At 45.6% G+C, this 19,575-nt stretch overlaps 5 protein-coding genes across 5 annotated transcripts; all 5 read right to left on the bottom strand.

Annotated features, from left to right (window-relative positions):
• Positions 1-1,976: 1,976 nt before the first annotated feature.
• On the bottom strand, positions 1,977-4,020 carry LOC311118807 (galactose-specific lectin nattectin-like; the record flags this gene model as incomplete). The annotated part of the gene is made up of 2 exons (XM_084193590.1): positions 3,774-4,020; positions 1,977-2,356 (listed from the first exon to the last, which is right to left on the bottom strand). The coding sequence occupies exons 1-2, from the start codon at positions 3,901-3,903 to the stop codon at positions 1,977-1,979; spliced, it is 510 nt and encodes a 169-aa protein (XP_084049716.1). The 5' UTR covers positions 3,904-4,020.
• Positions 4,021-5,046: 1,026 nt separating this feature from the next.
• Positions 5,047-7,090, bottom strand: LOC311118804 (galactose-specific lectin nattectin-like; the record flags this gene model as incomplete). Its single annotated transcript, XM_084193588.1, has 2 exons — positions 6,844-7,090; positions 5,047-5,426 (listed from the first exon to the last, which is right to left on the bottom strand). The coding sequence occupies exons 1-2, from the start codon at positions 6,971-6,973 to the stop codon at positions 5,047-5,049; spliced, it is 510 nt and encodes a 169-aa protein (XP_084049714.1). The 5' UTR covers positions 6,974-7,090.
• A 1,026-nt stretch (positions 7,091-8,116) lies between these two features.
• On the bottom strand, positions 8,117-10,138 carry LOC311118802 (galactose-specific lectin nattectin-like; the record flags this gene model as incomplete). The annotated part of the gene is made up of 2 exons (XM_084193586.1): positions 9,914-10,138; positions 8,117-8,496 (listed from the first exon to the last, which is right to left on the bottom strand). The coding sequence occupies exons 1-2, from the start codon at positions 10,041-10,043 to the stop codon at positions 8,117-8,119; spliced, it is 510 nt and encodes a 169-aa protein (XP_084049712.1). The 5' UTR covers positions 10,044-10,138.
• A 2,611-nt stretch (positions 10,139-12,749) lies between these two features.
• Positions 12,750-14,781, bottom strand: LOC311118806 (C-type mannose receptor 2-like; the record flags this gene model as incomplete). Its single annotated transcript, XM_084193589.1, has 3 exons — positions 14,209-14,781; positions 14,054-14,058; positions 12,750-13,129 (listed from the first exon to the last, which is right to left on the bottom strand). The coding sequence occupies exons 1-3, from the start codon at positions 14,679-14,681 to the stop codon at positions 12,750-12,752; spliced, it is 858 nt and encodes a 285-aa protein (XP_084049715.1). The 5' UTR covers positions 14,682-14,781.
• A 3,075-nt stretch (positions 14,782-17,856) lies between these two features.
• LOC311118813 (galactose-specific lectin nattectin-like) lies at positions 17,857-18,554 on the bottom strand. Its single transcript, XM_084193596.1, has one exon. The coding sequence runs from the start codon at positions 18,423-18,425 to the stop codon at positions 17,916-17,918; it is 510 nt and encodes a 169-aa protein (XP_084049722.1). The 5' UTR covers positions 18,426-18,554; the 3' UTR covers positions 17,857-17,915.
• Positions 18,555-19,575: the final 1,021 nt, after the last annotated feature.

The raw sequence follows: 19,575 nt of genomic DNA, 5'->3' as shown, positions 1-19,575 counted from the left end.
AAAACCACCTCATCACATTTGCTTAATGTAAGGAATTTGAAAATATTTATATTTTTACTTCTACTTTTGATACTTAATTATATTTTAGCAATTACGTGTACTTTTGATACTTAAGTATATTTAAAACCAAATACTTTTAGACTTTTACTCAAGTAGTATTTTACAGGGTGACTTTCACTTTTACTTGAGTAACTTTCTATTAAGGTCTCTTTACTTTTACTCAAGTATGACAATTGGGTACTTTTTCCACCACTGACTACTTGTCATTCTAACCAGGGCTGGAGAATAAAACACAAGTTGAATCAGATAAAGGACCAACAAGGAGATTTCAATGAAAGGTTTTTCTTTATTTATGTAAACCAAGGCATCTTTGAACTAAAGACTCAGAGGTTCAGAGGCCGGGACGCGTGGCGCAGACAAAAGCATACTTGTTGGAGCAGAATATGTCGTTCCACAGCTTGTCCTTTACGTTATTAGTGTGAACACAGTTCTCCCTTCCTTCTTCATTATTGGGCTCATTTGGAGACCAGAACGTGTCGACCAACTTGGAGCCGTCCGACCACATCCATCTCCCTTCCTTGTGGATGTCACTCAGCCCGATCCAGGTATAGCGCTCAGCAGGGTCCAAGTCATGGATCAGGTTTTTCACGAAGCCGAATTCCCCTTTGCTGTTCACAGAGACCAGGTTGGCTCCCTGGTTCACGCAGTAGGACTCTGCATCGGCCCAGTCCAGCTGAGTGGCGAAGTACTTGAAGCAGCGGTTGTTGAAACTGGACCAGCCCGGGGGACAGGCGGTGTGCTGGGGCTCTGAGAGCTCCCCCTCCTGGTCAGGCACGGGAGTGCAGTGTAGACCACCAACAGCCAGGCTGAGTAGGCAGAGGAAGCGGAGGGCAACAGGCATGGTGAAGAGGTTTTTTGTTCTGGTGAAGAGTCACTGAAGTAGGCAGGAGAATGGCTCTAGGGTCCTGGGGTCTGGTCTGCAGGTCTGCTCCTGTGTGCTGGGCTAGCTAGGTAGGAGGATATGTGGGCTGCAGTGGGTCCTTTTATCTCACGTTGAGAGGGTGGGGAGGAGGAGTTGGCATTGAGGCCATTGGTAGATTGTCAATTCGATATTTTCCATAAGCAGCATTTTTCCAGATAAGGTGGTACTGCGACCGTGCCACGTAACCCAGTAGTTATATAAAATCTGCAGCTGTGGTCTTCCCATATTATCTTTAGTTAGGCCCCAGGGCCAGTGTTCACGAAGCGTCTCAGAGTAAAAGCACTGATCAAGGATCAAAACTCTTAGTTCAGTAGTCCTTCCTTTGGGAATACAGGCCCATATCTCAGTTACTGGAAGATAGGGGGGACATGTCAAACCAGTCCTTCCTTTGTGAATACAGGCCCATATCTCAATTACTGGAAGATAGGGGGGACATGTCAAACCAGTCCTTCCTTTGGGAATACAGGCCCATATCTCAGTTACTGGAGGGCAGGGGGACATGTTAAACCAGTCCTTCCTTTGGGAATACAGGTCCATATCGCAGTTACTGGAGTTCAGAAATAAATCCTGTTATTGACCCTCTTGCGCCTGACTCCTTCAAAACCACCTCATCACATTTGCTTAATGTAAGGAATTTGAAAATATTTATATTTTTACTTCTACTTTTGATACTTCATTATATTTTAGCAAATACGTGTACTTTTGATACTTAAGTATATTTAAAACCAAATACCAAATAATATACTTTTACTCAAGTAGTATTTTACAGGGTGACTTTCACTTTTACTTGAGTAACTTTCTATTAAGGTCTCTATACTTTTACTCAAGTATGACAATTGGGTACTTTTTCCACCCCTGACTACTTGTCATTCTAACCAGGGCTGGAAAATAAAACACAAGTTGAATCAGATAAAGGACCAACAAGGAGATTTCAATGAAAGGTTTTTCTTTATTTATGTAAACCAAGGCATCTTTGAACTAAAGACTCAGAGGTTCAGAGGCCGGGACGCGTGGCGCAGACAAAGGCATACTTGTTGGAGCAGAATACGTCGTTCCACAGCTTCTCCTTTAAGTTATTAGTGTGAACACAGTTCTCACTTCCACTTAGATTATTGGGCTCCTTTGGAGACCAGAACGTGTAGACCACCTTGGAGCCGTCCGACCACATCCATCTCCCTTCCTTGTGGAGGTCACTCAGCCCGATCCAGGTATTGCTCTCAGCAGGGTCGAAGCCATGGATCAGGTTTTTCACGAAGCCGAATTCCCCTTTGCTGTTCACAGAGACCAGGTTGGCTCCCTGGGTCACGCAGTAGGACTCTGCATCGGCCCAGTCCAGCTGAGAGGCGAAGTACTTGAAGCAGCGGTTGTTGAACCCTATTTTTGACAACTTTTACTTTTAACTTCACTATATTCCTAAAGGAAATAATGTACTTTTTACTCTATACATTTTCCCTGACAACCCAAAGTACTCGTTACATTTTGAATGCTTAGCAGGACAGGAAATTGTGAAATTCATGCACTTATCACGAGACCATCCCTGGTCATCCCTACTGCCTCTGATCTGGCGGACTCACTAAACACAAATGCATCTTTTGTAAATAATGTCTGAGTGTTGGAGTGTGTCCCTGGCTCTATTAATGAAAAAAAAACAGGCTGCCTCCCCTCCTTGTTCGTGCAGGCTTCGGCGTTCGTCGTCACCGGCCTTCTAGCCACTGCCGCTCCTCATCTCATCATTCCATTTGTTTTGTCTTGTTTATTACACACACCTGGTTCATATCCCCTCATCAGTACCTGTATAAGTGTTCCCTCTGCCCCCTGGTCTTTGTGTGTGATTGTTTATTGTGGAGGAGAGAGAAGCTCGGTGGAGCTCCGTGTATTTTGTATCGCTGGGAATATTCCCCGTGTGTCTTGTATTTTCCAGTGTGCCTGTTTTGTGCACTGGAGTGTTTTTACATATTACTGCGTAACTCTGTGGTTCAGAATAAATCCTGTTATTGACCCTCTTGCGCCTGACTCCTTCAAAACCACCTCATCACATTTGCTTAATGTAAGGAAATTGAAAATATTTATATTTTTACTTCTACTTTTGATACTTCATCATATTTTAGCAATTACGTGTACTTTTGATACTTAACTATATTTAAAACCAAATACTTTTAGACTTTTACTCAAGTAGTATTTTACAGGGTGACTTTCACTTTTACTTGAGTAACTTTCTATTAAGGTCTCTTTACTTTTACTCAAGTATGACAATTGGCTACTTTTTCCACCCCTGACTACTTGTCATTCTAACCAGGGCTGGAGAATAAAACACAAGTTGAATCAGATAAAGGACCAACAAGGAGATTTCAATGAAAGGTTTTTCTTTATTTATGTAAACCAAGGCATCTTTGAACTAAAGACTCAGAGGTTCAGAGGCCGGGACGCGTGGCGCAGACAAAAGCATACTTGTTGGAGCAGAATACGTCGTTCCACAGCTTCTCCTTTACGTTATTAGTGTGAACACAGTTCTCCCTTCCATCTCCATTAGTGGGCTCCTTTGGAGACCAGAACGTGTCGACCAACTTGGAGCCATCCGACCACATCCATCTCCCTTCCTTGTGGAGGTCACTCAGCCCGATCCAGGTATTGCTCTCAGCAGGGTCGAAGCCATGGATCAGGTTTTTCACGAAGTCGAATTCCCCTTTGCTGTTCACAGAGACCAGGTTGGCTCCCTGGTTCACGCAGTAGGACTCTGCATCGGCCCAGTCCAGCTGAGTGGCGAAGTACTTGAAGCAGCGGTTGTTGAAACTGGACCAGCCCGGGGGACAGGCGGTGTGCTGGGGCTCTGAGAGCTCCCCCTCCTGGTCAGGCACGGGAGTGCAGTGTAGAGCACCAACAGCCAGGCTGAGTAGGCAGAGGAAGCGGAGGGCAACAGGCATGGTGAAGAGGTTTTTTGTTCTGGTGAAGAGTCACTGAAGTAGGCAGGAGAATGGCTCTAGGGTCCTGGGGTCTGGTCTGCAGGTCTGCTCCTGTGTGCTGGGATAGCTAGGCAGGAGAATGGCTCTAGGGTCCTGGGGTCTGGTCTGCAGGTCTGCTCCTGTGTGCTGGGCTAGCTAGGTAGGAGGATATGTGGGCTGCAGTGGGTCCTTTTATCTCACGTTGAGAGGGTGGGGAGGAGGAGTTGGCATTGAGGCCATTGGTAGATTGTCAATTCGATATTTTCCATAAGCAGCATTTTTCCAGATAAGGTGGTACTGCGACCGTGCCACGTAACCCAGTAGTTATATAAAATCTGCAGCTGTGGTCTTCCCATATTATCTTTAGTTAGGCCCCAGGGCCAGTGTTCACGAAGCGTCTCAGAGTAAAAGCACTGATCAAGGATCAAAACTCTTAGTTCAGTAGTCCTTCCTTTGGGAATACAGGCCCATATCTCAGTTACTGGAAGATAGGGGGGACATGTCAAACCAGTCCTTCCTTTGTGAATACAGGCCCATATCTCAATTACTGGAAGATAGGGGGGACATGTCAAACCAGTCCTTCCTTTGGGAATACAGGCCCATATCTCAGTTACTGGAGGGCAGGGGGACATGTTAAACCAGTCCTTCCTTTGGGAATACAGGTCCATATCGCAGTTACTGGAGTTCAGAAATAAATCCTGTTATTGACCCTCTTGCGCCTGACTCCTTCAAAACCACCTCATCACATTTGCTTAATGTAAGGAATTTGAAAATATTTATATTTTTACTTCTACTTTTGATACTTCATTATATTTTAGCAAATACGTGTACTTTTGATACTTAAGTATATTTAAAACCAAATACCAAATAATATACTTTTACTCAAGTAGTATTTTACAGGGTGACTTTCACTTTTACTTGAGTAACTTTCTATTAAGGTCTCTATACTTTTACTCAAGTATGACAATTGGGTACTTTTTCCACCCCTGACTACTTGTCATTCTAACCAGGGCTGGAAAATAAAACACAAGTTGAATCAGATAAAGGACCAACAAGGAGATTTCAATGAAAGGTTTTTCTTTATTTATGTAAACCAAGGCATCTTTGAACTAAAGACTCAGAGGTTCAGAGGCCGGGACGCGTGGCGCAGACAAAGGCATACTTGTTGGAGCAGAATACGTCGTTCCACAGCTTCTCCTTTAAGTTATTAGTGTGAACACAGTTCTCACTTCCACTTAGATTATTGGGCTCCTTTGGAGACCAGAACGTGTAGACCACCTTGGAGCCGTCCGACCACATCCATCTCCCTTCCTTGTGGAGGTCACTCAGCCCGATCCAGGTATTGCTCTCAGCAGGGTCGAAGCCATGGATCAGGTTTTTCACGAAGCCGAATTCCCCTTTGCTGTTCACAGAGACCAGGTTGGCTCCCTGGGTCACGCAGTAGGACTCTGCATCGGCCCAGTCCAGCTGAGAGGCGAAGTACTTGAAGCAGCGGTTGTTGAACCCTATTTTTGACAACTTTTACTTTTAACTTCACTATATTCCTAAAGGAAATAATGTACTTTTTACTCTATACATTTTCCCTGACAACCCAAAGTACTCGTTACATTTTGAATGCTTAGCAGGACAGGAAATTGTGAAATTCATGCACTTATCACGAGACCATCCCTGGTCATCCCTACTGCCTCTGATCTGGCGGACTCACTAAACACAAATGCATCTTTTGTAAATAATGTCTGAGTGTTGGAGTGTGTCCCTGGCTCTATTAATGAAAAAAAAACAGGCTGCCTCCCCTCCTTGTTCGTGCAGGCTTCGGCGTTCGTCGTCACCGGCCTTCTAGCCACTGCCGCTCCTCATCTCATCATTCCATTTGTTTTGTCTTGTTTATTACACACACCTGGTTCATATCCCCTCATCAGTACCTGTATAAGTGTTCCCTCTGCCCCCTGGTCTTTGTGTGTGATTGTTTATTGTGGAGGAGAGAGAAGCTCGGTGGAGCTCCGTGTATTTTGTATCGCTGGGAATATTCCCCGTGTGTCTTGTATTTTCCAGTGTGCCTGTTTTGTGCACTGGAGTGTTTTTACATATTACTGCGTAACTCTGTGGTTCAGAATAAATCCTGTTATTGACCCTCTTGCGCCTGACTCCTTCAAAACCACCTCATCACATTTGCTTAATGTAAGGAAATTGAAAATATTTATATTTTTACTTCTACTTTTGATACTTCATCATATTTTAGCAATTACGTGTACTTTTGATACTTAACTATATTTAAAACCAAATACTTTTAGACTTTTACTCAAGTAGTATTTTACAGGGTGACTTTCACTTTTACTTGAGTAACTTTCTATTAAGGTCTCTTTACTTTTACTCAAGTATGACAATTGGCTACTTTTTCCACCCCTGACTACTTGTCATTCTAACCAGGGCTGGAGAATAAAACACAAGTTGAATCAGATAAAGGACCAACAAGGAGATTTCAATGAAAGGTTTTTCTTTATTTATGTAAACCAAGGCATCTTTGAACTAAAGACTCAGAGGTTCAGAGGCCGGGACGCGTGGCGCAGACAAAAGCATACTTGTTGGAGCAGAATACGTCGTTCCACAGCTTCTCCTTTACGTTATTAGTGTGAACACAGTTCTCCCTTCCATCTCCATTAGTGGGCTCCTTTGGAGACCAGAACGTGTCGACCAACTTGGAGCCATCCGACCACATCCATCTCCCTTCCTTGTGGAGGTCACTCAGCCCGATCCAGGTATTGCTCTCAGCAGGGTCGAAGCCATGGATCAGGTTTTTCACGAAGTCGAATTCCCCTTTGCTGTTCACAGAGACCAGGTTGGCTCCCTGGTTCACGCAGTAGGACTCTGCATCGGCCCAGTCCAGCTGAGTGGCGAAGTACTTGAAGCAGCGGTTGTTGAAACTGGACCAGCCCGGGGGACAGGCGGTGTGCTGGGGCTCTGAGAGCTCCCCCTCCTGGTCAGGCACGGGAGTGCAGTGTAGAGCACCAACAGCCAGGCTGAGTAGGCAGAGGAAGCGGAGGGCAACAGGCATGGTGAAGAGGTTTTTTGTTCTGGTGAAGAGTCACTGAAGTAGGCAGGAGAATGGCTCTAGGGTCCTGGGGTCTGGTCTGCAGGTCTGCTCCTGTGTGCTGGGATAGCTAGGCAGGAGAATGGCTCTAGGGTCCTGGGGTCTGGTCTGCAGGTCTGCTCCTGTGTGCTGGGCTAGCTAGGTAGGAGGATATGTGGGCTGCAGTGGGTCCTTTTATCTCACGTTGAGAGGGTGGGGAGGAGGAGTTGGCATTGAGGCCATTGGTAGATTGTCAATTCGATATTTTCCATAAGCAGCATTTTTCCAGATAAGGTGGTACTGCGACCGTGCCACGTAACCCAGTAGTTATATAAAATCTGCAGCTGTGGTCTTCCCATATTATCTTTAGTTAGGCCCCAGGGCCAGTGTTCACGAAGCGTCTCAGAGTAAAAGCACTGATCAAGGATCAAAACTCTTAGTTCAGTAGTCCTTCCTTTGGGAATACAGGCCCATATCTCAGTTACTGGAAGATAGGGGGGACATGTCAAACCAGTCCTTCCTTTGTGAATACAGGCCCATATCTCAATTACTGGAAGATAGGGGGGACATGTCAAACCAGTCCTTCCTTTGGGAATACAGGCCCATATCTCAGTTACTGGAGGGCAGGGGGACATGTTAAACCAGTCCTTCCTTTGGGAATACAGGTCCATATCGCAGTTACTGGAGTTCAGAAATAAATCCTGTTATTGACCCTCTTGCGCCTGACTCCTTCAAAACCACCTCATCACATTTGCTTAATGTAAGGAATTTGAAAATATTTATATTTTTACTTCTACTTTTGATACTTCATTATATTTTAGCAAATACGTGTACTTTTGATACTTAAGTATATTTAAAACCAAATACCAAATAATATACTTTTACTCAAGTAGTATTTTACAGGGTGACTTTCACTTTTACTTGAGTAACTTTCTATTAAGGTCTCTATACTTTTACTCAAGTATGACAATTGGGTACTTTTTCCACCCCTGACTACTTGTCATTCTAACCAGGGCTGGAAAATAAAACACAAGTTGAATCAGATAAAGGACCAACAAGGAGATTTCAATGAAAGGTTTTTCTTTATTTATGTAAACCAAGGCATCTTTGAACTAAAGACTCAGAGGTTCAGAGGCCGGGACGCGTGGCGCAGACAAAGGCATACTTGTTGGAGCAGAATACGTCGTTCCACAGCTTCTCCTTTAAGTTATTAGTGTGAACACAGTTCTCACTTCCACTTAGATTATTGGGCTCCTTTGGAGACCAGAACGTGTAGACCACCTTGGAGCCGTCCGACCACATCCATCTCCCTTCCTTGTGGAGGTCACTCAGCCCGATCCAGGTATTGCTCTCAGCAGGGTCGAAGCCATGGATCAGGTTTTTCACGAAGCCGAATTCCCCTTTGCTGTTCACAGAGACCAGGTTGGCTCCCTGGGTCACGCAGTAGGACTCTGCATCGGCCCAGTCCAGCTGAGAGGCGAAGTACTTGAAGCAGCGGTTGTTGAACCCTATTTTTGACAACTTTTACTTTTAACTTCACTATATTCCTAAAGGAAATAATGTACTTTTTACTCTATACATTTTCCCTGACAACCCAAAGTACTCGTTACATTTTGAATGCTTAGCAGGACAGGAAATTGTGAAATTCATGCACTTATCACGAGACCATCCCTGGTCATCCCTACTGCCTCTGATCTGGCGGACTCACTAAACACAAATGCATCTTTTGTAAATAATGTCTGAGTGTTGGAGTGTGTCCCTGGCTCTATTAATGAAAAAAAAACAGGCTGCCTCCCCTCCTTGTTCGTGCAGGCTTCGGCGTTCGTCGTCACCGGCCTTCTAGCCACTGCCGCTCCTCATCTCATCATTCCATTTGTTTTGTCTTGTTTATTACACACACCTGGTTCATATCCCCTCATCAGTACCTGTATAAGTGTTCCCTCTGCCCCCTGGTCTTTGTGTGTGATTGTTTATTGTGGAGGAGAGAGAAGCTCGGTGGAGCTCCGTGTATTTTGTATCGCTGGGAATATTCCCCGTGTGTCTTGTATTTTCCAGTGTGCCTGTTTTGTGCACTGGAGTGTTTTTACATATTACTGCGTAACTCTGTGGTTCAGAATAAATCCTGTTATTGACCCTCTTGCGCCTGACTCCTTCAAAACCACCTCATCACATTTGCTTAATGTAAGGAAATTGAAAATATTTATATTTTTACTTCTACTTTTGATACTTCATCATATTTTAGCAATTACGTGTACTTTTGATACTTAACTATATTTAAAACCAAATACTTTTAGACTTTTACTCAAGTAGTATTTTACAGGGTGACTTTCACTTTTACTTGAGTAACTTTCTATTAAGGTCTCTTTACTTTTACTCAAGTATGACAATTGGCTACTTTTTCCACCCCTGACTACTTGTCATTCTAACCAGGGCTGGAGAATAAAACACAAGTTGAATCAGATAAAGGACCAACAAGGAGATTTCAATGAAAGGTTTTTCTTTATTTATGTAAACCAAGGCATCTTTGAACTAAAGACTCAGAGGTTCAGAGGCCGGGACGCGTGGCGCAGACAAAAGCATACTTGTTGGAGCAGAATACGTCGTTCCACAGCTTCTCCTTTACGTTATTAGTGTGAACACAGTTCTCCCTTCCATCTCCATTAGTGGGCTCCTTTGGAGACCAGAACGTGTCGACCAACTTGGAGCCATCCGACCACATCCATCTCCCTTCCTTGTGGAGGTCACTCAGCCCGATCCAGGTATTGCTCTCAGCAGGGTCGAAGCCATGGATCAGGTTTTTCACGAAGTCGAATTCCCCTTTGCTGTTCACAGAGACCAGGTTGGCTCCCTGGTTCACGCAGTAGGACTCTGCATCGGCCCAGTCCAGCTGAGTGGCGAAGTACTTGAAGCAGCGGTTGTTGAAACTGGACCAGCCCGGGGGACAGGCGGTGTGCTGGGGCTCTGAGAGCTCCCCCTCCTGGTCAGGCACGGGAGTGCAGTGTAGAGCACCAACAGCCAGGCTGAGTAGGCAGAGGAAGCGGAGGGCAACAGGCATGGTGAAGAGGTTTTTTGTTCTGGTGAAGAGTCACTGAAGTAGGCAGGAGAATGGCTCTAGGGTCCTGGGGTCTGGTCTGCAGGTCTGCTCCTGTGTGCTGGGCTAGCTAGGTAGGAGGATATGTGGGCTGCAGTGGGTCCTTTTATCTCACGTTGAGAGGGTGGGGAGGAGGAGTTGGCATTGAGGCCATTGGTAGATTGTCAATTCGATATTTTCCATAAGCAGCATTTTTCCAGATAAGGTGGTACTGCAACCGTGCCACGTAACCCAGTAGTTATATAAAATCTGCAGCTGTGGTCTTCCCATATTATCTTTAGTTAGGCCCCAGGGCCAGTGTTCACGAAGCGTCTCAGAGTAAAAGCACTGATCAAGGATCAAAACTCTTAGTTCAGTAGTCCTTCCTTTGGGAATACAGGCCCATATCGCAGTTACTGGAAGATAGGGGGGACATGTCAAACCAGTCCTTCCTTTGGGAATACAGGCCCATATCTCAGTTACTGGAAGATAGGGGGGACATGTCAAACCAGTCCTTCCTTTGTGAATACAGGCCCATATCTCAGTTACTGGAGGGCAGGGGGACATGTCAAACCAGTCCTTCCTTTGGGAATACAGGCCCATATCTCAGTTACTGGAGGGCAGGGGGACATGTCAAACCAGTCCTTCCTTTGTGAATACAGGTCCATATCTCAGTTACTGGAGGGCAGGGGGACATGTCAAACCAGTCCTTCCTTTGGGAATACAGGCCCATATCTCAGTTACTGGAGGGCAGGGGGACATGTCAAACCAGTCCTTCCTTTGGGAATACAGGCCCATATCTCAGTTACTGGAAGATAGGGGGGACATGTCAAACCAGTCCTTCCTTTGTGAATACAGGCCCATATCTCAGTTACTGGAGGGCAGGGGGACATGTCAAACCAGTCCTTCCTTTGTGAATACAGGTCCATATCCCAGTTACTGGAAGATAGGGGGGACATGTCAAACCAGTCCTTCCTTTGTGAATACAGGCCCATATCTCAGTTACTGGAGGGCAGGGGGACATGTCAAACCAGTCCTTCCTTTGGGAATACAGGCCCATATCGCAGTTACTGGAAGATAGGGGGGACATGTCAAACCAGTCCTTCCTTTGTGAATACAGGTCCATATCTCAGTTACTGGAGGGCAGGGGGACATGTCAAACCAGTCCTTCCTTTGGGAATACAGGTCCATATCTCAGTTACTGGAAGATAGGGGGGACATGTCAAACCAGTCCTTCCTTTGTGAATACAGGTCCATATCTCAGTTACTGGAGGGCAGGGGGACATGTCAAACCAGTCCTTCCTTTGGGAATACAGGCCCATATCTCAGTTACTGGAAGATAGGGGGGACATGTCAAACCAGTCCTTCCTTTGGGAATACAGGCCCATATCTCAGTTACTGGAGGGCAGGGGGACATGTCAAACCAGTCCTTCCTTTGTGAATACAGGCCCATATCTCAGTTACTGGAGGGCAGGGGGACATGTCAAACCAGTCCTTCCTTTGTGAATACAGGCCCATATCGCAGTTACTGGAAGATAGGGGGGACATGTCAAACCAGTCCTTCCTTTGTGAATACAGGCCCATATCTCAGTTACTGGAGGGCAGGGGGACATGTCAAACCAGTCCTTCCTTTGTGAATACAGGCCCATATCTCAGTTACTGGAGGGCAGGGGGACATGTCAAACCAGTCCTTCCTTTGTGAATACAGGCCCATATCTCAGTTACTGGAGGGCAGGGGGACATGTCAAACCAGTCCTTCCTTTGTGAATACAGGCCCATATCTCAGTTACTGGAGGGCAGGGGGACATGTCAAACCAGTCCTTCCTTTGTGAATACAGGTCCATATCTCAGTTACTGGAAGATAGGGGGGACATGTCAAACCAGTCCTTCCTTTGGGAATACAGGCCCATATCTCAGTTACTGGAGGGCAGGGGGACATGTCAAACCAGTCCTTCCTTTGGGAATACAGGTCCATATCTCAGTTACTGGAAGATAGGGGGGACATGTCAAACCAGTCCTTCCTTTGTGAATACAGGTCCATATCTCAGTTACTGGAGGGCAGGGGGACATGTCAAACCAGTCCTTCCTTTGTGAATACAGGCCCATATCTCAGTTACTGGAAGATAGGGGGGACATGTCAAACCAGTCCTTCCTTTGTGAATACAGGTCCATATCTCAGTTACTGGAAGATAGGGGGGACATGTCAAACCAGTCCTTCCTTTGTGAATACAGGTCCATATCGCAGTTACTGGAGTTCAGAAATAAATCCTGTTATTGACCCTCTTGCGCCTGACTCCTTCAAAACCACCTCATCACATTTGCTTAATGTAAGGAATTTGAAAATATTTATATTTTTACTTCTACTTTTGATACTTCATTATATTTTAGCAATTACGTGTACTTTTGATACTTAAGTATATTTAAAACCAAATACTTTTAGACTTTTACTCAAGTAGTATTTTACAGGGTGACTTTCACTTTTACTTGAGTAACTTTCTATTAAGGTCTCTATACTTTTACTCAAGTATGACAATTGGGTACTTTTTCCACCCCTGACTACTTGTCATTCTAACCAGGGCTGGAGAATAAAACACAAGTTGAATCAGATAAAGGACCAACAAGGAGATTTCAATGAAAGGTTTTTCTTTATTTATGTAAACCAAGGCATCTTTGAACTAAAGACTCAGAGGTTCAGAGGCCGGGACGCGTGGCGCAGACAAAGGCATACTTGTTGGAGCAGAGCGTGTCGTTCCACAGCTTCTCCTTTAAGTTATTAGTGTGAACACAGTTCTCACTTCCACTTAGATTATAGGGCTCATTTGGAGACCAGAACGTGTAGACCACCTTGGAGCCGTCCGACCACATCCATCTCCCTTCCTTGTGGAGGTCACTCAGCCCGATCCAGGTATTGCTCTCAGCAGGGTCGAAGCCATGGATCAGGTTTTTCACGAAGCCGAATTCCCCTTTGCTGTTCACAGAGGCCAGGTTGGCTCCCTGGGTCACGCAGTAGGACTCTGCATCGGCCCAGTCCAGCTGAGAGGCGAAGTACTTGAAGCAGCGGTTGTTGAACCCTATTTTTGACAACTTTTACTTTTAACTTCACTATATTCCTAAAGGAAATAATGTACTTTTTACTCCATACATTTTCCCTGACAACCCAAAGTACTCGTTACATTTTGAATGCTTAGCAGGACAGGAAATTGTGAAATTCATGCACTTATCACGAGACCATCCCTGGTCATCCCTACTGCCTCTGATCTGGCGGACTCACTAAACACAAATGCATCTTTTGTAAATAATGTCTGAGTGTTGGAGTGTGTCCCTGGCTCTATTAATGAAAAAAAAAACAGGCTGCCTCCCCTCCTGGTTCGGGCAGGCTTCGGCGTTCGTCGTCACCGGCCTTCTAGCCACTGCCGCTCCTCATCTCATCATTCCATTTGTTTTGTCTTGTTTATTACACACACCTGGTTCATATCCCCTCACCAGTACCTGTATAAGTGTTCCCTCTGCCCCCTTGTCTTTGTGTGTGATTGTTTATTGTGGAGGAGAGAGAAGCTCGGTGGAGCTCCGTGTATTTTGTATCGCTGGGAATATTCCCCGTGTGTCTTGTATTTTCCAGTGTGCCTGTTTTGCGCACTGGAGTGTTTTTACATATTACTGCGTAACTCTGTGGTTCAGAATAAATCCTGTTATTTACCGTCTTGCGCCTGACTCCTTCAAAACCACCTCATCACATTTGCTTAATGTAAGGAATTTGAAAATATTTATATTTTTACTTCTACTTTTGATACTTCATTATATTTTAGCAAATACGTGTACTTTTGATACTTAAGTATATTTAAAACCAAATACCAAATAATATACTTTTACTCAAGTAGTATTTTACAGGGTGACTTTCACTTTTACTTGAGTAACTTTCTATTAAGGTCTCTTTACTTTTACTCAAGTATGACAATTGGGTACCTTTTCCACCCCTGACTACTTGTCATTCTAACCAGGGCTGGAGAATAAAACACAAGTTGAATCAGATAAAGGACCAACAAGGAGATTTCAATGAATGGTTTTTCTTTATTTATGTAAACCAAGGCATCTTTGAACTAAAGACTCAGAGGTTCAGAGGCCGGGACGCGTGGCGCAGACAAAAGCATACTTGTTGGAGCAGAACATGTCGTTCCACAGCTTGTCCTTTACGTTATTAGTGTGAACACAGTTCTCCCTTCCTTCTTCATTATTGGGCTCATTTGGAGACCAGAACGTGTCGACCAACTTGGAGCCGTCCGACCACATCCATCTCCCTTCCTTGTGGATGTCACTCAGCCCGATCCAGGTATAGCGCTCAGCAGGGTCCAAGTCATGGATCAGGTTTTTCACGAAGCCGAATTCCCCTTTGCTGTTCACAGAGACCAGGTTGGCTCCCTGGTTCACGCAGTAGGACTCTGCATCGGCCCAGTCCAGCTGAGTGGCGAAGTACTTGAAGCAGCGGTTGTTGAAACTGGACCAGCCCGGGGGACAGGCGGTGTGCTGGGGCTCTGAGAGCTCCCCCTCCTGGTCAGGCACGGGAGTGCAGTGTAGAGCACCAACAGCCAGGCTGAGTAGGCAGAGGAAGCGGAGGGCAACAGGCATGGTGAAGAGGTTTTTTGTTCTGGTGAAGAGTCACTGAAGTAGGCAGGAGAATGGCTCTAGGGTCCTGGGGTCTGGTCTGCAGGTCTGCTCCTGTGTGCTGGGCTAGCTAGGTAGGAGGATATGTGGGCTGCAGTGGGTCCTTTTATCTCACGTTGAGAGGGTGGGGAGGAGGAGTTGGCATTGAGGCCATTGGTAGATTGTCAATTCGATATTTTCCATAAGCAGCATTTTTCCAGATAAGGTGGTACTGCGACCGTGCCACGTAACCCAGTAGTTATATAAAATCTGCAGCTGTGGTCTTCCCATATTATATTTAGTTAGGCCCCAGGGCCAGTGTTCACGAAGCGTCTCAGAGTAAAAGCACTGATCAAGGATCAAAACTCTTAGTTCAGTGGTCCTTCCTTTGGGAATACAGGTCCATATCTGAGTTACTGGAGGGCAGGGGGACATGTCAAACCAGTCCTTCCTTTGGGAATACAGGCCCATATCTCAGTTACTGGAGGGCAGGGGGACATGTCAAACCAGTCCTTCCTTTGTGAATACAGGCCCATATCTCAGTTACTGGAAGATAGGGGGGACATGTCAAACCAGTCCTTCCTTTGGGAATACAGGCCCATATCTCAGTTACTGGAAGATAGGGGGGACATGTCAAACCAGTCCTTCCTTTGGGAATACAGGCCCATATCTCAGTTACTGGAGGGCAGGGGGACATGTCAAACCAGTCCTTCCTTTGGGAATACAGGCCCATATCTCAGTTACTGGAGGGCAGGGGGACATGTCAAACCAGTCCTTCCTTTGGGAATACAGGCCCATATCTCAGTTACTGGAAGATAGGGGGGACATGTCAAACCAGTCCTTCCTTTGGGAATACAGGTCCATATCTCAGTTACTGGAGGGCAGGGGGGACATGTCAAACCAGTCCTTCCTTTGGGAATACAGGCCCATATCTCAGTTACTGGAAGATAGGGGGGACATGTCAAACCAGTCCTTCCTTTGTGAATACAGGCCCATATCTCAGTTACTGGAGGGCAGGGGGACATGTCAAACCAGTCCTTCCTTTGGGAATACAGGCCCATATCTCAGTTACTGCAGGGCAGGGGGACATGTCAAACCAGTCCTTCCTTTGGGAATACAGGTCCATATCCCAGTTACTGGAGGGCAGGGGGACATGTCAAACCAGTCCTTCCTTTGTGAATACAGGCCCATATCTCAGTTACTGGAAGATAGGGGGACATGTCAAACCAGTCCTTCCTTTGTGAATACAGGCCCATATCGCAGTTACTGGAGTTCAGAAATAAATCCTGTTATTTACCCTCTTGCGCCTGACTCCTTCAAAACCACCTCATCACATTTGCTTAATGTAAGGAATTTGAAAATATTTATATTTTTACTTCTACTTTTGATACTTAATTATATTTTAGCAATTACGTGTACTTTTGATACTTAAGTATATTTAAAACCAAATACTTTTAGACTTTTACTCAAGTAGTATTTTACAGGGTGACTTTCACTTTTACTTGAGTAACTTTCTATTAAGGTCTCTATACTTTTACTCAAGTATGACAATTGGGTACTTTTTCCACCACTGACTACTTGTCATTCTAACCAGGGCTGGAGAATAAAACACAAGTTGAATCAGATAAAGGACCAACAAGGAGATTTCAATGAAAGGTTTTTCTTTATTTATGTAAACCAAGGCATCTTTGAACTAAAGACTCAGAGGTTCAGAGGCCGGGACGCGTGGCGCAGACAAAAGCATACTTGTTGGAGCAGGATATGTCGTTCCACAGCTTGTCCTTCATGTAGTTAGTGTGAACACAGTTCTCCATTCCTTCTCCATTATTGGGCTCATTTGGAGACCAGAGCGTGTCGTTCCACAGCTTCTCCTTTAAGTTATTAGTGTGAACACAGTTCTCACTTCCACTTAGATTATTGGGCTCATTTGGAGACCAGAACGTGTAGACCACCTTGGAGCCGTCCGACCACATCCATCTCCCTTCCTTGTGGAGGTCACTCAGCCCGATCCAGGTATTGCTCTCAGCAGGGTCGAAGCCATGGATCAGGTTTTTCACGAAGCCGAATTCCCCTTTGCTGTTCACAGAGGCCAGGTTGGCTCCCTGGGTCACGCAGTAGGACTCTGCATCGGCCCAGTCCAGCTGAGAGGCGAAGTACTTGAAGCAGCGGTTGTTGAACCCTATTTTTGACAACTTTTACTTTTAACTTCACTATATTCCTAAAGGAAATAATGTACTTTTTACTCCATACATTTTCCCTGACAACCCAAAGTACTCGTTACATTTTGAATGCTTAGCAGGACAGGAAATTGTGAAATTCATGCACTTATCACGAGACCATCCCTGGTCATCCCTACTGCCTCTGATCTGGCGGACTCACTAAACACAAATGCATCTTTTGTAAATAATGTCTGAGTGTTGGAGTGTGTCCCTGGCTCTATTAATGAAAAAAAAAACAGGCTGCCTCCTCTCCTGGTTCGAGGCAGGCTTCGGCGTTCGTCGTCACCGGCCTTCTAGCCACTGCCGCTCCTCATCTCATCATTCCATTTGTTTTGTCTTGTTTATTACACACACCTGGTTCATATCCCCTCATCAGTACCTGTATAAGTGTTCCCTCTGCCCCCTGGTCTTTGTGTGTGATTGTTTATTGTGGAGGAGAGAGAAGCTCGGTGGAGCTCCGTGTATTTTGTATCGCTGGGAATATTCCCCGTGTGTCTTGTATTTTCCAGTGTGCCTGTTTTGTGCACTGGAGTGTTTTTACATATTACTGCGTAACTCTGTGGTTCAGAAATAAATCCTGTTATTTACCGTCTTGCGCCTGACTCCTTCAAAACCACCTCATCACATTTGCTTAATGTAAGGAATTTGAAAATATTTATATTTTTACTTCTACTTTTGATACTTCATTATATTTTAGCAATTACGTGTACTTTTGATACTTAAGTATATTTAAAACCAAATACTTTTAGACTTTTACTCAAGTAGTATTTTACAGGGTGACTTTCACTTTTACTTGAGTAACTTTCTATTAAGGTCTCTATACTTTTACTCAAGTATGACAATTGGGTACTTTTTCCACCCCTGACTACTTGTCATTCTAACCAGGGCTGGAGAATAAAACACAAGTTGAATCAGATAAAGGACCAACAAGGAGATTTCAATGAAAGGTTTTTCTTTATTTATGTAAACCAAGGCATCTTTGAACTAAAGACTCAGAGGTTCAGAGGCCGGGACGTGTGGCGCAGACAAAAGCATACTTTCTGGAGCAGAATACGTCGTTCCACAGCTTCTCCTTTAAGTTATTAGTGTGAACACAGTTCTCCATTCCATCTCCATTAGTGGGCTCCTTTGGAGACCAGAACGTGTCGACCAACTTGGAGCCGTCCGACCACATCCATCTCCCTTCCTTGTGGAGGTCACTCAGCCCGATCCAGGTAAAGCTCTCAGCAGGGTCGAAGCCATGGATCAGGTTTTTCACGAAGTCGAATTCCCCTTTGCTGTTCACAGAGACCAGGTTGGCTCCCTGGTTCACGCAGTAGGACTCTGCATCGGCCCAGTCCAGCTGAGTGGCGAAGTACTTGAAGCAGCGGTTGTTGAAACTGGACCAGCCCGGGGGACAGGCGGTGTGCTGGGGCTCTGAGAGCTCCCCCTCCTGGTCAGGCACGGGAGTGCAGTGTAGAGCACCAACAGCCAGGCTGAGTAGGCAGAGGAAGCGGAGGGCAACAGGCATGGTGAAGAGGTTTCTGTTCTGGTGAAGAGTCACTGAAGTAGGCAGGAGAATGGCTCTAGGGTCCTGGGGTCTGGTCTGCAGGTCTGCTCCTGTGTGCTGGGATAGCTAGGTAGGAGGATATGTGGGCTGCAGTGGGTCCTTTTATCTCACGTTGAGAGGGTGGGGAGGAGGAGTTGGCATTGAGGCCATTGGTAGATTGTCAATTCGATATTTTCCATAAGCAGCATTTTTCCAGATAAGGTGGTACTGCGACCGTGCCACGTAACCCAGTAGTTATATAAAATCTGCAGCTGTGGTCTTCCCATATTATCTTTAGTTAGGCCCCAGGGCCAGTGTTCACGAAGCGTCTCAGAGTAAAAGCACTGATCAAGGATCAAAACTCTTAGTTCAGTAGTCCTTCCTTTGGGAATACAGGCCCATATCGCAGTTACTGGAAGATAGGGGGGACATGTCAAACCAGTCCTTCCTTTGGGAATACAGGCCCATATCTCAGTTACTGGAAGATAGGGGGGACATGTCAAACCAGTCCTTCCTTTGGGAATACAGGCCCATATCTCAGTTACTGGAAGATAGGGGGGACATGTCAAACCAGTCCTTCCTTTGGGAATACAGGCCCATATCTCAGTTACTGGAAGATAGGGGGGACATGTCAAACCAGTCCTTCCTTTGGGAATACAGGCCCATATCTCAGTTACTGGAAGATAGGGGGGACATGTCAAACCAGTCCTTCCTTTGGGAATACAGGCCCATATCTCAGTTACTGGAGGGCAGGGGGACATGTCAAACCAGTCCTTCCTTTGTGAATACAGGTCCATATCTCAGTTACTGGAAGATAGGGGGGACATGTCAAACCAGTCCTTCCTTTGGGAATACAGGCCCATATCTCAGTTACTGGAAGATAGGGGGGACATGTCAAACCAGTCCTTCCTTTGGGAATACAGGCCCATATCTCAGTTACTGGAGGGCAGGGGGACATGTCAAACCAGTCCTTCCTTTGGGAATACAGGCCCATATCTCAGTTACTGGAAGATAGGGGGGACATGTCAAACCAGTCCTTCCTTTGGGAATACAGGCCCATATCTCAGTTACTGGAAGATAGGGGGGACATGTCAAACCAGTCCTTCTTTTGTGAATACAGGCCCATATCTCA

Source organism: Coregonus lavaretus (genome assembly GCF_964263955.1).
Source record: "Coregonus lavaretus genome assembly, contig: HAP1_SCAFFOLD_685, whole genome shotgun sequence".
NCBI classification, from domain to species: Eukaryota; Metazoa; Chordata; class Actinopteri; order Salmoniformes; family Salmonidae; genus Coregonus; species Coregonus lavaretus.
Note: the sequence above shows the minus strand (reverse complement) of the source record. Positions and strands in the feature narration are given on the sequence as shown.

Excerpts from the sequence above, each read along its gene's own strand:
- LOC311118813 (XM_084193596.1), bottom strand. The coding sequence starts at position 18,425 with ATGCCTGTTGCCCTCCGCTTCCTCTGCCTACTCAGCCTGGCTGTTGGT.